At 45.3% G+C, this 20366-nt stretch overlaps 1 protein-coding gene across 1 annotated transcript in view; it reads right to left on the reverse strand.

Moving 5' to 3' along the window:
* LOC137358652 (aryl hydrocarbon receptor-like) overlaps window positions 1-20366 on the reverse strand; it is an 89279-nt gene that overhangs the window by 45601 nt on the left and 23312 nt on the right. The window contains exon 2 of the mRNA XM_068024796.1: window positions 17561-17748. Within this exon, the coding sequence (XP_067880897.1) occupies window positions 17561-17748 (188 nt within the window). The remainder of the gene's footprint in view (window positions 1-17560; window positions 17749-20366) is intronic.

Here is a 20366-nt window from a genome sequence, read left to right on the forward strand (position 1 = left end):
AGCGGTGGGGGGGGGGGTGAAGGGGAAGGAAAGCGATGGGAACTGCACTGTCTGCCTCCCACACAAACTTTACACCCGGCCCCCCGCCTCCTGCTCACTCCTGCGGGGGTGGGGGGGGGGGGGGGGCGTAAAACGCCGGCCAATGTTTTCACAGGGAGGGGTTGGGGAGGAGAAGAAAAATCAGGGGAGGTAAAAATAGAAATAGTTTGCATGGCAGCAGTTAAAGCTCACCATAACACGCAGAAGGTAACTCAGGATAAATACTTGAAGGGGAAACATTTGCAGGGCTATGTTGGTTGCAGGGATTGCGGGGGGGGTGGGGGGGGGGGGGGGGTGCGGCGGGTAATGGGGACAGGCAAGAGCATGTTAACAGGCCTGACTGAATAGCTCTGTAAAGAGTCGGCACAGGCACAATGCGCTCAATGGCCTCCTTCTATGCTAAATCATGCTATGATTCTATGAGGCTGAAAATTAATGCAACGTTTTACCAAATATGTGCAGAATCGTAAATAAATGGCAAAACGATACACTGTATATAGCTAAAGCCAGTTTAACCACTGCATGGCACATTGCTGCATCCAGGATTGACATCTGTATTGCATCCTGCTCAACCCTATAGACAGAGAAGAATTCTTATTCAACATCTCCACATTCAAATGGTTGCTGCAGAATGGGGAAACCCTCAATCAGACATTCACACTTTAATCAAACATCAATTTTTTTTTTTTTTTGAAGGGCAGTACTGGTCCATACACTGTGGGAGGTGAAATCTCACCCATGATGTGTTTCTTCCAGTTTCCGGGGGTATCAAATAGCGTGATAAACTAGCATGCGGTTAGGCTGAGGTTTTCCTCTGGGTTCAGCAATCACAGCCACTCAGTATCGGCTTGACAAACCTGAACTTTAATCGTTATTTTTTGTGGTAAAACTGGGCACAGCCCATGACTCACCAGAAAAGAAAAATTCACTTTTAACTCTGAAATCTAGTAAAACTTAGAAGTGCAGACAACGGAAAATTCTGCATTGCGTGACAGATACTGAGTCACAGCTAACTCCTTACTGCTGTAGAAAATATTCCTGAACTTTTTTTTTCCGAAAAACAAACCACTAACAGACTCATTAATGTAGTAAATAACGTTGCTTTACCTTTTCAATACTGGCTTCATAGCCTCTACATTGCAGGCATAGTTAGTATCTGGGCCCTCATTAACTTTTGCCAACACAAGCCCCCGAATCTTGTCCTCTGTCCTTCACTTTCCCCTTTCCCCCACCCCACCACCATGAAGGAATATGGATGCAATTACTATCAGGTCCGGCATAGAATCATAGAATGGTTACAGCGCAGTAGCAGGCCATTTGGCCCATCGTGTTTGTGCTGGCTCTACGAAGGAGCAATTCACCTAGTGTCACTCCCCCACCTTCTCCCCATAACCCTGCACATTCTTCCTTTTCAGATAACAATCCAATTCCCTCTTGAATGCCTTGATTGAACCTGTCTCCACCACACTCTCAGGCAGTGCATTCCAGGTCCTAACCACTCGCTGCGTGAAAAAGCTTTTCCATATGTCGCCTTTGGATCTTTTGCCATTCACCTTAGATCAGTGTCCTCTAGTTCTCAATCCTTCCGCCAATGGGAACAGTTTCTCTCTATCTACTTTGTCCAGACCCCTCATGATTTTGAACACCTGCATCAAATCTCCTCTCAACTTCCTCTTCTCCAAGGAGAACAACCCCAGCTTCTCCAATCTATCCCCATCACTGAAGTTCCTCATCCCTGGAACCATTCTTGTAAATCTTTTCTGCACTCTCTCCAATGCCTTCACATCCTTCCTGACACAGACACTACATCTCCATCACCTTCCTCGTAGCATCACTTGTATTCCTTCAAACTAGAACTGGACCCGATTCTGGCTGGGACGGAGGTCCCCTTATAAGATCTAGGTATCCTGTAACATAAAGCAGGGCCAGTGTGATCTCCTGGTATAGTTTTGATCACCTAAGGGGGTCAGAGAAGAATTTTTCAGTCTTTTTTCCCCCAATTACCCTGGGTTTTATCTTGTTTTTCACCTCTCCCAGGAGGTTAAGTGGCCCTGGGTGGGGTGGGGAATGCACATGTTGTGATACAGAAGGCATCGTAACTGTGTGGTTGGCTGGACCAGTAGGTCTTTTCCTATCCATTATTTCCAGCAGGCTCCCAGGCAAAGCAGCCCAATATTCCACTGAAGGAAAATGGCTCCCAGACTTTCACCAAGGCCACCAGAGAGCTGATGAACTCCCATTCAATATTTTTTTTGTTTAGTTAAGCTTTTCTCTCCAACCCCAATGGGAAACCTGGGCAAAACTTAGTGCCCAACATCTGTAGCTTAAGAGACCACTGAGAAGAGAACAGATGATGAGCTACGTCAAGGAGTAATCAGATCATTACCACTGACCCATTTTTTCAGACTGCAACTGTTGGTGATAATTCTGCTATTCCCATTCCACTTCCTCCAGACCCAACTTTTGTTTCTTTGCTTATCCCATTACCATCGCTTTTTGCCTTTGACAGCACCTTCCAAACCCTCAACCTCTACCACCTACAAGGGCAGCAGGCACAGGGGAACACTAAAAGAACAAAGAACAAAGAAAATTACAGCACAGGAACAGGCCCTTCGCCCCTCCAAGCCTGCGCCGATCCAGATCCTCTATCTAAACATGTCGCCTATTTTCTAAGGGTCTGTATCTCTTTGCTTCCTGCCCATTCATGTATCTGTCTAGATACATCTTAAAAGACGCTATCGTGCCCGCGTCTACCACCTCCGCTGGCAACGCGTTCCAGGCACCCACCACCCTCTGCGTAAAGAACTTTCCACGCATATCCCCCCTAAACTTTTCCCCTCTCACTTTGAACTCGTGACCCCTAGTAATTGAATCCCCCACTCTGGGAAAAAGCTTCTTGCTATCCACTCTGTCTATACCTCTCATGATTTTGTACACCTCAATCAGGTCCCCCCTCAACCTCCGTCTTTCTAATGAAAATAACCCTAATCTGCTCAACCTCTCTTCGTAGCTAGCGCCCTCCATACCAGGCAACATCCTGGTGAACCTCCTCTGCATCCTCTCCAAAGCATCTACATCCTTTTGGTAATGTGGCGACCAGAACTGCACGCAGTATTCCAAATGTGGCCGAACCAAAGTCTTATACAACTGTAACATGACCTGCCAACCCTTGTACTCAATACCCCGTCCGATGAAGGAAAGCATGCCGTATGCCTTCTTGACCACTCTATTGACCTGCGTTGCCACCTTCAGGGAACAATGGACCTGAACACCCAAATCTCTCTGTACATCAATTTTCCCCAGGACTTTTCCATTTATTGTATAGTTCACTCTTGAATTGGATCTTCCAAAATGCATCACCTCGCATTTGCCCGGATTGAACTCCATCTGCCATTTCTCTGCCCAACTCTCCAATCTATCTATATTCTGCTGTATTCTCTGACAGTCCCCTTCACTATCTGCTACTCCACCAATCTTAGTGTTGTCTGCAAACTTGCTAATCAGACCACCTATACTTTCCTCCAAATCATTTATGTACATCACAAACAACAGTGGTCCCAGCACAGATCCCTGTGGAACACTACTGGTCACACGTCTCCATTTTGAGAAACTCCCTTCCACTGCTACTCTCCGTCTCCTGTTGCCCAGCCAGTTCTTTATCCATCTAGCTAGTACACCCTGGACCCCATGCGACTTCACTTTCTCCATCAACCTACCATGGGGAACCTTATCAAACGCCTTACTGAAGTCCATGTATATGACATCTACAGCCCTTCCCCTCATCAATCAACTTTGTCACTTCCTCAAAGAATTCTATTAAGTTGGTAAGACATGACCTTCCCTGCACAAAACCATGTTGCCTATCACTGATAAGCCCGTTTTCTTCCAAATGGGAATAGATCCTATCCCTCAGTATCTTCTCCAGCAGCTTCCCTACCACTGACGTCAGGCTCACCGGTCTATAATTACCTGGATTATCCCTGCTACCCTTCTTAAACAAGGGGACAACATTAGCAATTCTCCAGTCCTCCGGGACCTCACCCGTGTTTAAGGATGCTGCAAAGATATCTGTTAAGGCCCCAGCTATTTCCTCTCTCGCTTCCCTCAGTAACCTGGGATAGATCCCATCCGGACCTGGGGACTTGTCCACCTTAATGCCTTTTAGAATACCCAACACTTCCTCCCTCCTTATGCCGACTTGACCTAGAGTAATCAAACATCTGTCCCTAACCTCAACATCCGTCATGTCCCTCTCCTCGGTGAATACCGATGCAAAGTACTCGTTTAGAATCTCACCCATGCAAATTCCCCTCCAAGTCACACTCCATCCTTACTTGGAACTATATTACTGTTCTTATAATCTTTCTTTTCCTCTCTTTATTTCTTTCTGTAGCTGATTTGTCTCTAAATTACCCTAATTCTTCTCTGTTGTTTCTTAGTTTATCCTTAACTCTCATTGGTTAAAGGAGATAGACTGTTGGCCCTGTCACTCACCCAGGTGCCAGATGAACACTGCCCTCGCTATTCTGTTATCACTGTCACTGGGCCAAAACCTGGAACTCCCTAACAGCACTGTGGGTGTACCTACACCCCAAGGACCACCACCTTCTCAAGGGCAATAAATGCTGGCCTTGCCAGCAATGCTCACATCTTATGAACGAGACATAAATTACTCTTTTATCATTTAATCTCTCCTGCCCTCCACCATATATCACACACCTTTCCGTTCATTCTTCACCCCCTCCCTCCCTGACTTTCCCTGCCTCTGTACTTGCAAAAAACTTATTACATCTCTAACTTTTTGTTATTCTGATGAAGGGCCATCGTCCTGAAATGTTAGCTCAGTTTCTGTCTCCACAGGTGCTGCCTGACCTGCTGAGCATTTCCAGCACTTTCTGTTTCTATTTCAGATTTCCAGCATCTGCAGTATTTTGCTTTTGGAGTAATGGAGATCAATGCGACAGTTAAGAGTAGAAACAGGTATGGCAACCATGACAAGATACTGGAACATCCTTGTAATATCTCGGTCGTGCAATCCAAGAGGGTCTCCTAACTCCCTGTGTTTGATTTTACTGAAGCCTGGAGGCCCAGTCTGCTCTCGCATGATGGAGAGAGAACAAAAAGACTGCACATGGTTACAAATTGTCCCTTTGGACGTGCCTATGTTACAACAATAGGACACAGACTGTCATCTTATTGGCCAAGATTTTATGTCGGGGCAGAGGCCCCACCCACCGGCTTAAAGGTCGGGGCAAGCCCGCCTCCATCTGGCCTGGAAGCCATGCAAAGGCTTTACGTGGCCCAGGCCCTTAATTGGCCTCGGCCGAGATTTCTGCCCCTCTGAGGCTGAAAGTCCCGCCTGCAGGAGCTGCCAGCCAATCAGGGGGCCGGCAGATCCTCAGTCCCAGCAGCGCCACAAGGAGCGGTGGCCACTGCTGGGACTGCAGCCAGCTTCAGGAGGATCAAGAACATCGGCGCCGATCAAGGTAAGGGGAGTTTTGGGCCTCGCCAGGGACAATCGGCTGGACCCCAGTGAGAGGGGGTGGGGGTCAACTAGGAGGGCGGAGAAAGGTGCCCTAGCAGAGGTGGGAGGAGCAGCTGGGGGGGGGGGGGTGGTGGGATGGTAGTGGGACCTTCCATGGAGTACAGGGTGCCAGTTCAGGTGGGCCACCACCCTCCCCCCACCTCGGGCCCACAAGGAGGTCACCTGTATTGCTGGGCGGCCTCCAGAGCTGACAAAGTGCCCACCCACCACTGGTATTATACCAGTGGCAATTAATAGGCCACTTTAAGGACCTCAATTGGCCTGGGGCAGGCGGGCCGTTTGTCATCTCTCCCACCACGTGTAAAATTGCAGCGGCAGTGGGAACTCCCCCCTGCCCTGTCTCCCACACAATATTACACGTGCCCCCCCCATCCCCTCAGTTCTGCAGGGGGGTGTAAAATTCTGGCCATTGTCATTTCAATAAGAAAAAAAATTAAAATAAGGGTAGGACTTTCACTTCCTTTCAAATAGACTTAAAAGTGGCTCAGTCTCCATTTGGAAACTGTTCTTCTCACTCATCCCTACATGGAAATATAGGACCAAAGAACAGGAGGATTCAGCCCCTCAAGCCTGCCCCATAATTCAATTAGACCATGGCTAATCTGGACCTCAACTTCATTTACCCACTTTTGCTCCATATTACTCAGCACCCTTACCCAATAAAAATCAATTTATCTCAGTCTTAAAAATTTTCATACAGAATCCGTAGCCTTTTCGGGGAGAGAATTCCAGATTTCCACTACCTTTTGTGTGAAGAAGTGCTTCCCAATTTCCCTCCTAAACAGCCTAGCTCCAATTTTTAAGATTATGTCCCCCCCCTTGTTCTTGATTTCTCCCACCAAAGGAAATATCTATTTCTCTCGATCTACCTAATCAAATCTCTTAATCGTTCTAAACGTCCTGTTTAGGTAACCCCTCAATTTTCTATACTCAAGGGACTTTACAACTTGGGTTAGAGTTTCTGCTTTGGGCACAATTGATGACTCTGGCTCAAATTGTGCCCAAAGGTACTCCACCTCCCCACCCCTCGGGTTTCCACTCCAACTCCTTTGCATATCACCAAATGCAAAATTGGCCGTGAACCAGGGGAATCAGGCAGGAATTCAATTTTATTGGAAGAAAATTTTGCTTTAAAAATATTCCTTGATATATTTAAGAGTGGTAACTTGGTAAAGTTTGATTCATACAGTTGAAAATGAGTTGATCACAAAAAACAAGTCAAAAAAATAAGCAACCAGTGTCAATCCACCACCCGGTGAGTAACCCGATTTTAAATAACTGAAAATGACTTGTAAAAGATACACAAAAATAGAATTATTTTCTAGTTGGTTTGGGGTAGTCAGTTCCTTGGTAAATTAATAAAAAAATTCAAATACCTTTCAAAATGTACCTATTTGTGTCCTTGCATCCAAAGATCCAGTTTGGGTTTTGCAGCCTCTTTGAAGGCCCAAAACAAGCACAATCAGCAGCAAATCGCCATGGTGATTCACTCACCCTGGGGCATGGCCAGTTTTGTGGGCAGGGCCTGCTTCCAAAGCTACTGAAAAAGATTGCAGAAACTTCTGTTTGGGCTGAACGCAATTTGTGTCCAAAATTCTGCAATCTTTTGCGCCGCTTATATGCCATCATGGTGAACATATGATTAGAACCAGCAAAACTTGGTGAACGTGTTTGCTGCATAAGGTGAAGAATGAGAGTCCTAGGTTATAGAACACTTTCCATTTCAAGTACCCAGCGTCAGCATTGAGCATTTGAAGATTGAATAGAACAGACCATACGAAATGAAAACGGCCTTTATAATTTAAGACCAATCTCAGTCCTCCTGCGTCAGTGACTTTTTCCTTACCCACATCGCAGTGAGTTTAATATTTCAGTGCCTGTGTAGGCCAGAGTTCACTGGGAACTAGACGTAGATTGTCCAATTCATTGTAGATTGTGTCCCGACGTTCGCCAGATATCCCCATCAACCTGGGACTGGTTTGAACCCATGCCCACAGGGGAAATGGCAGTGCACTAACCCACTGCACGACTCAGGGCTCAATCAGTGCTTTTCAAAGCTCTTTCTCATGCAGGAGGAGGTATTTTACAGGTGTGGTTTTGTGGTATGAAGGAATGATTGTGTAAAAGATCAGAATCACTAAATATTGAAACAGGCAACAAAACAGCAAGAGAGCCAGCAGTGCCTGCATGCTGTGCCAAGGCATAGCATGATGCAGGTTTATGCAAACCCTCCATTGTGACTCCACCTCAACCGTAGCCAGGTTATCAGGGGAAAAGAGCCAAGCACGGGCATCTCCACGGGATGTCTGGAGATTGGGGGCAGAGGAAGGGAAGAAAAAGACGGTGAACTAACCGGGGCTGCTCTCACATGCCTAGCCAGCCAGCTATGGAGCATGTTCCATAGATTCCTCAGAGCTGCTCACCTGCCTGCCCTGCTTTGCCTGGCAATGAAGAAGTGGCACTAGAGACCAAGACCAACAAAAGTGGCATAAAGATGCAACGGATGGCAGAAATAAAGTATTAAACAGTATATTCTGAGAGAAGGCAGCTCGCCTTCAGTACAACTCTCTGACATATCAATCTACTCCAGTTGCATGCCCTTCCCTCACTACATGCTCTTAAGTTAGAATACTGTCCCTGTTACACATACTTCATTATAAGTGTCATACAGGCCCCCACCTGCCAAGAATGAGGCATATGAACATTGATTTTGAACTGTTGCTGGAGCAAGGAGATGACCTGTTGAACAGATCAGCCGTGGCCGGAAAAAAACATTTGCATACTAACAGACAGTACTTGGAAGGACAAAGGACCATTCCCTGACCCATTCAAACCACAATGGATGTTGATCACCAGACAGTGAGGGGGTGGGGAAGCACATTCCAGGGCCTGTTGGGGTGATGCAATCCACAGGGGCCAGGACTGGTTGGACCAGCTGGTCACATAATTAACTTGCTGTTCCAGGGTTTTTTGAACGAGCCAAAGAAAGTTTGAACTCAAAGACTGTTTGCTCCTGGACTAAGAAGATCTCTCTTGTCTGCTCCCATCTCTTTCTCACAAGCCTCTGAATCCACTGAAGACACATGAACCCCAAGAGAGAAAAGTCTCCTACAGCGAACAAGGTTTAAGAAAAATACTAGGTCCCAACGAAAAGCAAGATCTACCTACAATCAAGGACGTTACAGTGAGCTCGAAGAACTCTAGCAACTGCAGATATTGCCTCAAACTTTTCCACTTTATTTTTCTTCTGCTCTTTTCTGTCTCTATTTGCATGGGTGTATCGCGTATGCATGCGAGCGTGGGCGTGTCATGTATCTATAGACGTCAACTGAATTAGAGTTTAAGTTAAATAAATTTCAACTTTTCTTCTTTAAACCTAAGAAAACCTGTTTGTGCTGGTTTCTTTGCCTTATAATTGGAAAGCGTTGAACAAGGATTCACCAAGAGGGAGCTAAAACCATGGTGTGTCTAAAATTAAACCCTGTTACAGTAAGACCAGGTGAAGGCTGAGAGGGACACCTTTCTCATCGGGTCGTAACAATAAGGCTACCAGTTAAAGTATCTTTGCTTTCAAGTATTCGTCAGAAGGTTGCAGGGTTAGCATCACACTCCAAAACTTAACATATAACATTCGTGCAGTGCTGAAGGAGTGCTGCACCGTCTGAGGATGAGATGTTAAACTGAGATCCCTTGCACCTGTTCAGGTGGGTACAAAAGATCTTGTACCTTGTCAATGGTGGACAGGGTTTGGGGAGTCAAGAGGTGAGTTACTCACCACAGAATTCCCAGCCTCTGAACTGTTGTTGTAGCCACAGTATTTATATGGCTAGTCCAATTCAGTTTCTGGTCAATGGTGACCCCCAGGATGTTGATGGTGGGAGATTCAATGATGGTAGTACCATTGAATGTCAAGGGGCGTGGTTAGACTTTCTCTTTGAAGTGGAATCTCAAAAGATGGAGAATGTCTGACAAATGTCTGATGCAAATACTTGCTCTAATCTTTGGTGTGGTTTTTGCAATGGTAACTGGTATTCAGGCTGACGTATGCTATGCTTATGACAGTTTCCAGGATGTTGTGGTGTGATATCTGCCAAGGCAGCTGGCATTAGCTCCGAGCAATTTATGTCTTTGCACCTTGGTAGGCCTACTGAAGTTTTGTCTGAGGAAGTCCAGAAACTCTTCCTTTGATGAAGGCCCACACAGGGCAAGCTGCTTACCATAGTAGGGGTTTGTCCATACTCATTGCGGGCACATACATTCTGAGTACTAGGAAAAACTTGCAACTCTCTAATAGTTACACTACTCAGACTTTGTTCTTCCCTTGTGTGTAATTGGACTTTGCTGAAGAATTTTTTGTTCAAATGCTACCAACGTTAAAAGAAAACTTGCTTAGAGAAGGAAACAAAGAGAAAAATAACACAGTAAGGTCACAGGTCACTGAAATAAGTCAGTGATGCACAGAAATGCTTTGATGGAATTTCTTAAAGGCATGTGGGCTTCTTGGGACCTCACTCCTCAGGAATCATGTTATTGGGTAATTTGGACAGGTGTTAACATCTATACCCCACGAGCACCATGTCACAGGCTGATTAATTTTATTGTTTGTTAGGAAAGCAGCCTTCTGTTGAATAGAGGAACAAATCATTTGGCACTGGGTGATGGATCTCAGTTGGTGCTGTAAAAGCAAGCTGATATGCTCAGTCATGTTAATTGCATACAAAAAGCAATCAAGGAGAGAGAAGTGACTGAACTCAATTATACCAGGGGGTCGAGTTTCTGCTGGTTTCCGCCAGTATTATCAGTGCAATCTGATTGGAATGGGTCAACCCAGCGCAAAAGGAGGATCGGGAAGTTTTAAACGCAAGTTACGTCCACAACCCCTTGCGCTCATTTTTTTCTGAAATAACACTGGCTAATTTACCCAAATCAGGCTCCGCCCACAGGTCGAAATTTCGAGATTCCGCCAATTGTGCTAGTTCGGGAAGGCTCCTCAATTTGCTAGTGTTACAAAGTACTTATTGCACAAAAGCAGGCCATTCGGCCCAACTGGTCCATGACTAGGTTTCTGATCCACACGAGCCTCTCCCCACCCCTCTTCGCCGAACCATCACCACATCCCAAAAGCAAAACATTGCAGATGCTGGAAATCGGAAATAAAAACACAAAATGCGAGAAATGCTCAGCAGGTCAGGCAACATCTGCGGAGCGAGAAACAAACTTAACGTTTTGGGTCGACGATCTTTCGTCAGAACATCATTAACCTGAAATGTCAACTCGGTTTCTCTCTCCAGCCACTGCTGCCTGACTTGCTGAGCATTTCCAGCACATTGTTTTTGTCCCAGCAGACCCTCTGCTCCTTTCTCCCTCATGTGTTTATCTAGCTCCCCTTTAAATGCATGGTTGTTATTTACCTCAACTACTTGTGTAGCAAGTTCCCCATTCTAACCACTCTCTGGGTAAAGAAGTTTTTCCTGAATTCCCTGTGGGATTTATTGGTGACTATTTTACATTTATGACCCCTTGTTCCAGTCTTGCCCACAAGGGGAAACATCATCTCTACATCTACCCTGTCAAACATCTTCATAATGGCCTCTATCAGGTCAACCCTCAGTCTTCAATTTTCTCAAGGAAAGAGTCCCAGCCTGTTCAACCCCTCAGTTCTGGTATCATCCTTGCAAAGCTTTTTTGCACTTTCCACAGCGTATTAGTATCATTTTTATAGTAAGGAGACCAGAACTGTTGACAATACTTCAAGTGTGTCTAACCAAGGATCTATACAGAGTGGCACAGTGGTTAGCACCGCAGCCTCACAGCTCCAGCGACCCGGGTTCAGTTCTGGGTACTGCTTGTGCGGAGTTTGCAAGTTCTCCCTGTGACCGCACAGATTTCCGCCGGGTGCTCCGGTTTCCTCCCACAGCCAAAGACTTGCAGGTTGATAGGTAAATTGGCTGTTGTAAATTGTCCCTAGCGTAGGTAGGTGGTAGGAGAATTGAGGGAAGGTGGGGATGTGGTAGGAATATGGGATTAATGTAGGATTAGTATAAGTGGGTGGTTCTTGGTCGGCACAGACTCGGTGGGCCGAAGGGCCTGTTTCCGTGCTGTATCTCAAAATAAAATAAACAACATTTTAACTTTTTAACTCTTTCCTTCTAGAAATGAACCCAGTACTTTGTGTGCTTTTTAAAAAAAAAATAGCCTTGTTACCCTGCATCATTCCTTTTAGTGATCTGTGTATTAAAGTTCCTTCGTGTACTCCACTGAAACTATTAAATGGTTCAATATTGTATCAGTATCGATATGAGGAGTTGGGTACATAGTGGTAATATCACTGAACTAGCAATCCAGAGGCCCAGGCTAATGACCTGGGGACACAGATTCAAATGCCACCATGGCAGCTGGTGGAATTTAAATTCAATTAGTTAATAAAATCTGAAATTGAAAGCTGGTCCCAATAACGGTGCCATGAAACTATCATCGATGGGCGTAAAAACCCATTTGGTTCACAAATGTCCTTCAGGGAAGGAAATCTGCCATCCTTACCTGGTCTGGCCAACATGTGACTCTGAAATAGCCTAGCAAGCCACTCAGTTGTCAAGGGCAATTAGGGATGGGCAACAAATGCTGGCCTTGCCAGTGATGCCCACATTCCAACAAGTGGCACACCAGTAAAGAAGCTCAAGTTGGCTTTAGATGGCATCCAAACTCTTTGAGCTGTTCCACTGGAAAAGGCTAGTTGGTTTCTAGTTCATTGCCTTGGGTAATGCAAGTGAATTGACTGCCACAGGGACCCATTGGCGTGTGTACTTTCAGTTGATGGTGAGAATATTGCTTGGTGTCAACATTCTTCAGTTTCAGCTTGAGGGTGGAGATGTCATTGGTTGTGTGGTTTCTTATCATCCCATCTGTGATGCATCAACAAGCTAGATAAGCACATGTGGGAGAAAGAAACAGAAGGATATATTGATGGGGTGAAATGAAGAAGGATGGAAGGCGGCTCGTGTGGCACATAAACACCGGCATGGTCATTTTGGGCCACCTGGCCTGTTTCTGTGCTGTAAATACTATGTCACCTATGGTGCTAACTATCTGGCAGAGAATTAGTGTAAACCACACATAATAATGAACCTAAAGGCATTTATTCAAGTGTTGTCATGATTTAACTGACATTAATGGAAGCATGCCAAATGTTTGGGAGTGTTACAAGGCCAAGTGATTTAGGGTGATACAGTGGGCTTGCACACATCATACAACAGCATGACACCACTTTTATGTGGAATTTTTTTAAATTTGATATCATGTCTCCTATAGCCAAATCCAGATCATTAATATACATCAAAAAGAGCACGGGTCTCAATAGCGACCCTTAGGAACACCACTGCATGCATCCCCAGGAAATTCCTTCCTAGAGAAATTAGTTGTAGTTTAAAAAAGGGAGAATTACAACAGATTTTTAAAAAGTCTAAATTTTCAGTGGGAGGTGGGATAATCTCCAAAGAATAAATCAGTTCTTACACCCACATTCCGAAACATCTAAAGCCGGAACTGTAATAACGCAATCTTCCTTTGTCACTTCAGCTTCTCCCTGCAATGTAATGGTGGAACTCTGCGCTTGTGGGCCAGACTCCAATTACAAGGCAGTTCAGAACTTAATCTGGTTCATGCCCATTGGTTAAGACAAACATAGACCTTGGCACAGAATTCAGAGTCTGATAAGAATGTTCACCTGAGTGGGGGCAGGGGGGGGGCGGGGGGGGGGGTGGGTGAAGAAAAACAAAAACCAACAGAAGCTTTTGTAACTTTTACACAGCTGCGTGTTCCTGGTCTCAAAACTATAAAACCAGAAAAAGCTGTGCACACAACTTCAGACATGTCCCATCAGAAAGTAACACACAGCAAGTGTAACACAGCAGGACTACATGGCCCAGTCCCAATCTTTATCCAGTGACACCTGCAGGAAGTGTGTGTATGTCAGGTGAGGACAGAATTGGCTTTGCTGCTGCCGGCAGTTGAATAGCCCAATAGGGCCTCCTCATACAACAATTGGTTGCTTGGGTGCAGTACCAGTGGGTGCCTGGCACCATTACAACACCCCCGAAGAAAGCACTGCCTTCAGGAAAGGGGGAAAGAGAAGGATGTGAAGGCACAGGAGAGGATGCAGAAAAGATTCATAAGCATGGTCCCAGGGATGAGAGATTTCAGTTACATGGATAGATTGGCAAAGCTGTGGCTGTTCTCCTTAGAGAAAAGGCTGAGAGGAGATTTGATAAGAGATGTTCAAAATCACAAGGGGTCTGAACAGAGTAGACAGGAAGAAACTGTTCCCATTGGCAGAAGGGCTGAAAACCAGAGAACGCTGATTCAAAGCGATTGCCAAAAAAGAATCAGAGGCGACATGAGGAAACATTTTATTTTACGCAGCGAGTGGTTAGGATCTGGAATGCACTGTCTGGGAGTGTGGTGGAGGCGGATGTAAATCGAGGCCTTCAAAAGGGAATTGGATAATTAACTGAAGAGTGAAAATCTGCAGGGCTACAGGGAGAAGGTTGGGGGGGCGGGGGGAGGGTGGTGGGAAGTGGGACTAGCTAAATTGCTCTTGCAGAGAGCCAGCACAGACACAGTCAATGGGCCGAATGGCCTCCTTCTGTGCTGTAATCATTCTGTGATTCTAAGCAGGGGGTGGGGTAGATGGTAGGAGAAAGGAGGGAGAGTTAAATAAATTCTTCCCCACATACATGATTCCTTGTTAGTTTGAAGCTAATTATCCAAACGTAGGAATTAGGAGCAGCAGTAGGCCATTCAGCCCCTCCAGCCTGCTCCGCCATTTAATAAGATCATAGCTGATCTGATTGTGGCCTCCACTCTATTTTCCGGTCTCCCCCCCGATACCCTTTGACTCCCTTGTCAATCAACAATTATCTTCTCACTCAGACTCAAAATACTGGAACTGGGAGGGTCAGAGGTCAAGACGTAAGGATTGCATGGCAATGCTGACAGGCTCCATAGTTTGTTGGCCAAATCTTAAAGGAGAAAAGGAAAATGTCCCCTGGTCACTCAGTGGATAACTGCACATCCCAGTGAGACGGGGAGCCACACCAGGTAGGCCCCAGGTTTGATCGAGCTAAATTAGCCAAGACAGCACTGGGGCAGGGAAGCAAACTTAACTGTCAGTCTCAGTGACTCCAAGCTGGAGGTGGGAACAAAATGCATATCAAATCAGGTCAAATTCTCGATCATGATCATTATCCGGTGATTCCTAGTGGAGGTGTGCGTGGGTAGTTGTTGGGCAACTTAGAGGCAAAACAAAACCGGCTGAAACAAATAGGGAAAGGCTCACAACAGAATGCTGTAGATAATCTGTCACAAGATATCACTGATGAACTCTATCAGCGCAAACAAATTGGCCCCTACATTCCTCAATCTGCCATTAACAATCGCTGGCTCCCATCCAGACTAGACTTTGGCACGAAAGGCCTGACTAAACGATACCAGCTGAAAATGGGGAGTCAGTGAAGCAGATGTCAAATATTTATAGTGAACAGATAACAAAAACACCAACAGTGAGGTACCCCAGGAAAATCAAACTGCATCAAGTAGTGAAATTTTTTTTGGATTGGAAACACAGGAACACACACATGGACACAGGCACATAGAAGCGGACACACATGCAGAAAGCTGGGCAGGCGACTACGGACAGAGACACAGATACACAGAGCCGGGTGGGGAATACAGACACGGACATGTGGTCGGACAGGAAATACAAACAGAGAGCCAGGTGGTGAACAGAGACGGACATGGATTGCCAATGTGTCACCAAATTCTCCTATTTTATACCATGGGCAGATGTAAGAAAATTCAGTACTCGTCCTGAAAGGTGACTGAACATTAGCCTTTACGTACAGAAGAGATGCGATTATTCACAGATCATGAAACTTGCTTATCTCTGTTACTAATCTCTCCGGCACACAAAGAAATCTCAGTCTGAGAAATGAGAAGCCTGACGCAAATCAGCATCTCGTGACGACTCCTTCCTATTTACACACCACGCACTTACCAGTACATACAGCGACGGGTAATCGCTGCCAGATTAACACTTTCAAGGCCAGAATATTCCTGTAGTGCACAAAACTGTTAAAATGCCTTGAGGGAGGGGGGAAAAAAAGAAACAAAAGGAGCCAGGTGCCAGCACTCACATCCCTATTAGCTATGAGTTTGGGGGGGGGTGGAGGACAGGACCAAGCTCCATTGCGAAGGCTTCCACAGTCAAATAGCCGACTGCCACTCACTGTCCAGGCTGACCAGGAGGATAGGTTCCCACATGCCTGGGAACCAGAACACAAGATGGAGGGCCCAAGAAATTCCAGTCAAGCCCAAGGTAGAACCCCGGAAGATCTCCCAATTCAGGGAAATGGGACAGAATCCATTTCCGTGGGAATTCTGCCCCTTTTCTAAGATCCTGATATTTTCTGGCAGGGTCATTGCTAGTCCCTTCTGTTCCAAGCTAAGAAGCATGTCTGGGCAATTCGTGGGTTTGGCCAGAAATTTTCCCCCATTCAGGCTTTTTAAGGCAGTTCTGCCTTTCGAGGATGGGTCTCCCTGAAACATCCTTACAGGTACTGGCAGTGTCCACCCGACCCTTGAAAACTTTGGATGGTGTTTATGGCTTCAGAAATCAGCAATTCACTTGATCAGCAGCCCATCCACTGGCTCCACCACCAGCGTGCCGTGGGCGCAGTGTGTTATTATGCACAGGATATTTTGACAGCACCTTTCAAACCCGTGACCTCTACCACCTAGAAGGACAAGGGCAGCAGATGCATGGGAACACCACCACCTGCAAGTTCCCCTCCAAGTCACACACCATCCTGACTTGGAACCATATCGCCGTTCCTTCACTGTCACTGTGTCAAAATCCTGGAACTCCCTTCCTAACAGCACTGTGGGTGTACCTACCCCACATGGACTGCAGCGGTTCAAGAAGGCAGCTCACCACCACCTTCTCAAGGGCAATTAGGGATGGGCAATAAATGCTGGCCTAGCCAGTGACTCTCACATCCCATGAACAAATTTTTAAAAAATCTAATTGAATGGCAGAACAAGTCCCATGTTCCGATGGAAAATTAAAAATTAAAAGTACGCTCAATAAGCAGATGGAAAAATATTGATTTCAATGAACAGCAAATTGCAAGCAGCCATTTTGCGATGTACGCTGGCTGGAAGTAGGGTTGCCAACTCCACAAAGTAATTCCTGGAGGCTCCAGGGCAAAAGATTAATCTCCTGGACTCTCCTACGAGCAAACGCAGGAGAAAAATTACTTCAATATTTTAAAAAAATTGCCTTATTCATTTTCTTTGTAGACTGAGGTTTGTGTGAGGCTGTTTGACCAGGCAAGACGATTAGAGGAAGACAGTCACATGAGGAAACCTCCAGGAAAGGGTCCAACCGGTGTTGGCAACGCCAGCTAGATGAGGCGCCTCGGCAACCTCTGAAAAACATGAAGCTAGTAAAAAGAGGACAGTGATCAACAAGCACAATACACACTTTACCAGGGCCTCAAAACTGCATTGTGAGAAAATTGTGTACAAATTCTCAAAGCACTTGGTCAAACTCCTCTCTCCACTACTTCCTACATTGCAACAGTGACGACACTTAAGTACTTTGGCTATAAAGCACTTTGGGACATCCTGAGGTTACAAAAGGCTCTATATAAATGCACATCCTTTCTTTCTTTCTTAGCAGGGGTGTTAACCCATTTAAAATGCTTTGTGCATTTGCACACATTTATCCCATGCTGTCATTTTAAAACCCCGTTGAAGTGTGCGTGGGGTCTATTTCTCACCATTCCCCAAGTCTTCACAAAAAGAGTTGGGGTGGGAGGTGCTCAATTTAAAAGGAATTTGGTGGGTAAAAGGAGATTGGAAGGCAAGTCCTGTCATTGCCTGCAATGCATTCAGAGATCACAAGTCCACAGCTCTTACCTTCAAAGAACCTTTTAAGGCGGAGGCAGCTGACACTGAGACGCAGGACAGATAGTTTGTCTAACCGCCCAGCAATGTCCTCGGTGGTCGGGAGGAGTCTCAGCAGGTTGTCGAACTCCATGTTGAGCCGGTCGCGGTGTCGCTTGGAAGGGTTGGACTTGGCAACATTCGCAGTACCCTGCCCGGCGCTGGGTTTGGCAAGGAGAGAACAAAAAGAAATTCAGTCTCGATTCACTAGTGGCATGAACCAAAACTACCAACTTGGAGGTGACTAATTGCATCAGTATCATGCTCAACAAACCCAGAGTGGCCCCACATGAATCCAGTGAAAGGACACCATAGTATTAGCCGATCCCTCATCATTTGGCCAACTATTTTGATATTACCTATTGTGAATGGCCCTTTTCACAATCTTAAGTGTGTGGATTTGAGTTAGTTGAGTTTAACAATTGAGTTAAGTATATTTAGCATCTTCATCTAGTAAAATGGAAGGGCCCTCAACCCAACCTTTTATGCCCCCTAATGTCCTCTTCCCTCAGAAACTTGTCAAATCCTTTCATAAAGTACCAGCGGGTACTCAGACCTATCACAACAGGTGAGGCATGTACTAACTAAATCACATCTCATAAGACCATGAAGGATGGGGAAGGCCATTCGGTCCATCATAGTTCATCTATCCATGAGTAAAAAGGAACAGTATTCTTTTGTTTGCCATTGTAGAACCTTTGCAGCACAGGAAGAGGCCATTTGGTCCATCATGCCTGTGCCAGCTCTTTGCCAGAGTTCTCCAAAACGTATCCCACTGTGCTCTTCCGATAACCAGCTAGGTCACAGGGTCCACTTCATCAAAACCCATCAACTGTATTATTCAGGAGTACAGCAGTGTTGTTCTCCCTTTCCATCCTGAAGACTGGGTGCAGGGAGCAGCAAATAGTGAGGCTGAGCATAACAAACAGTCCAAGGTCATGGACCAACAGGACTTTGAAGCCCATGGAATTGAAGGCAAATTATTGATCTGGTTAGGAAATAGGCTGCGCGGAAGGAGACGGAGAATTAGGATAATGGGCAAGTACTCGAATTGACAGGATGTGACTAATGGTGTCCCACAAGGATTTAAGTTGGGACCTCGACTATTCATCATATTTATTAATGAGTGAGATGATGGGATAGAAAGCTACTTATCCAAATTTGCTGATGACACAAAGACAGGCAGCATTATAAGCAGCGTAGCTGGAAGCGTAAAATTACAAAGATATTGATAGGTAGGTCAATGGGCAAAACTGTGGCAAATAGATTTCAATGTAGGCAAATGCAAAGTCATCCACTTTGTACCTCAAAAGGATAAAACAGGGTATTTTCTAAAGGTGGTAAGTTAGAAAGTGACAGTCCAAAGAGACTTGGGCATCCAGGTACACAGATCTTTAAAATGTCATGAACAGGTACAGAACATAATCAAAAAAGCTAATAGAATGCCAGCCCTTATATCTGGACAACTAGAATACAAGGGGGTAGAGGTTATGCTTCAGCTATGCAACGCCCTGGTTAAACTATACCTGGAGTACTGCAAACGGTTCTGGCATCACTCCTGAGGAAGGATATATTGGCCTTGGAGGGAGTGCAGTGTAGATTTGCCAGAATGATACCTGGACTTCAAGGGTTAAATTACAAGGAGCGATTACACCAACTAGGGCTGTATTCCCTGGAATTTAGAAGGAACAGGGGGGGTGATTTGGTCCAAGTTTTCAAGATATTGAAGGGAACACATAGGGTAGAGAGAGAGAGAGAGAGAGAGAAACTATTTCCACTGGTTGGGGAGTCTAGGACAAGGGGGTACAGTCTAAAAATTAGAGCCAAATCTTTCAGGAGTGAAATTAGGAAACACTTCTGCACAGAAAACATAGTAGAAGCTTGGAACTCTCTTCTACAAATGACAATTGATGCTAGATCAATTATAAGTGTTAAATCTGAGATTGATGGATTTGTGTTAGCCAAATGTATTAAGGGATATTGGGGCAAAGGCAGATATATGGAGCTCGGTCACAGATCAGCCATGATCTCATTGAATGCCGGGGCAGACTCGAGGGGCTGAAAGGCCTCGTCCTGGTCCTATGTTCCTCATTAGCCCATTGGACAAAGATTGCCATTTGCGCAGTTTGGGACTCTACGGTACAACGTTTGTTTCAACTTTCCAGAAATTTGTAAAACTGAAGTTGTATTTTTTTATTTAAAAATGCGAGCCAACATTTTGTTTTCCTCCACTTCCTGTCATGTGACAGAGGTGTTAAGGTTTTCACTGATATCCAGCATTAGCAATGGAGACATCAAACCTCACACCATGATACAAATCCCCTGCCCTTATGTATCCACTGACCAGTTTTGGGCCAAGTTTGGAGGATCAGAGGCTGGGATCCTGCCAGGGAGAAGGGATAGTCTTCGGATTTGCCAAGAGAAAATGAGCTTAGAGTGAACCTTAACACACAGATCAATCTACTGGAATTGGAAAGGAAAAAAAAAATAGGAAGACAGGAACATTGTAAAATTGGAAACAAAATAAATCACAAGGAAATGATGGCCTTGTTGGAAACTGCTGTGTCTAGGCTGGCGATTTCAAAATCAGGGCTCATTTTTCTGCATAAAAATGATCCAAAACTGATAAAAAGAATTTCAACAAAATGTTAAGTGCTTATCTTATAGAACAAAATTAATTTCAACAGAACATTTTGTAAAAAAAATCTGCACCTGGCTGGAAACCTATCGCTAATTCAGGGGAAAAATACTAAAGAGCAGTGCAATTTCTTAATGCACA

The sequence above is a fragment of the Heterodontus francisci genome, chromosome X (assembly GCF_036365525.1).
Source record: "Heterodontus francisci isolate sHetFra1 chromosome X, sHetFra1.hap1, whole genome shotgun sequence".
Classification (NCBI taxonomy): Eukaryota; Metazoa; Chordata; class Chondrichthyes; order Heterodontiformes; family Heterodontidae; genus Heterodontus; species Heterodontus francisci.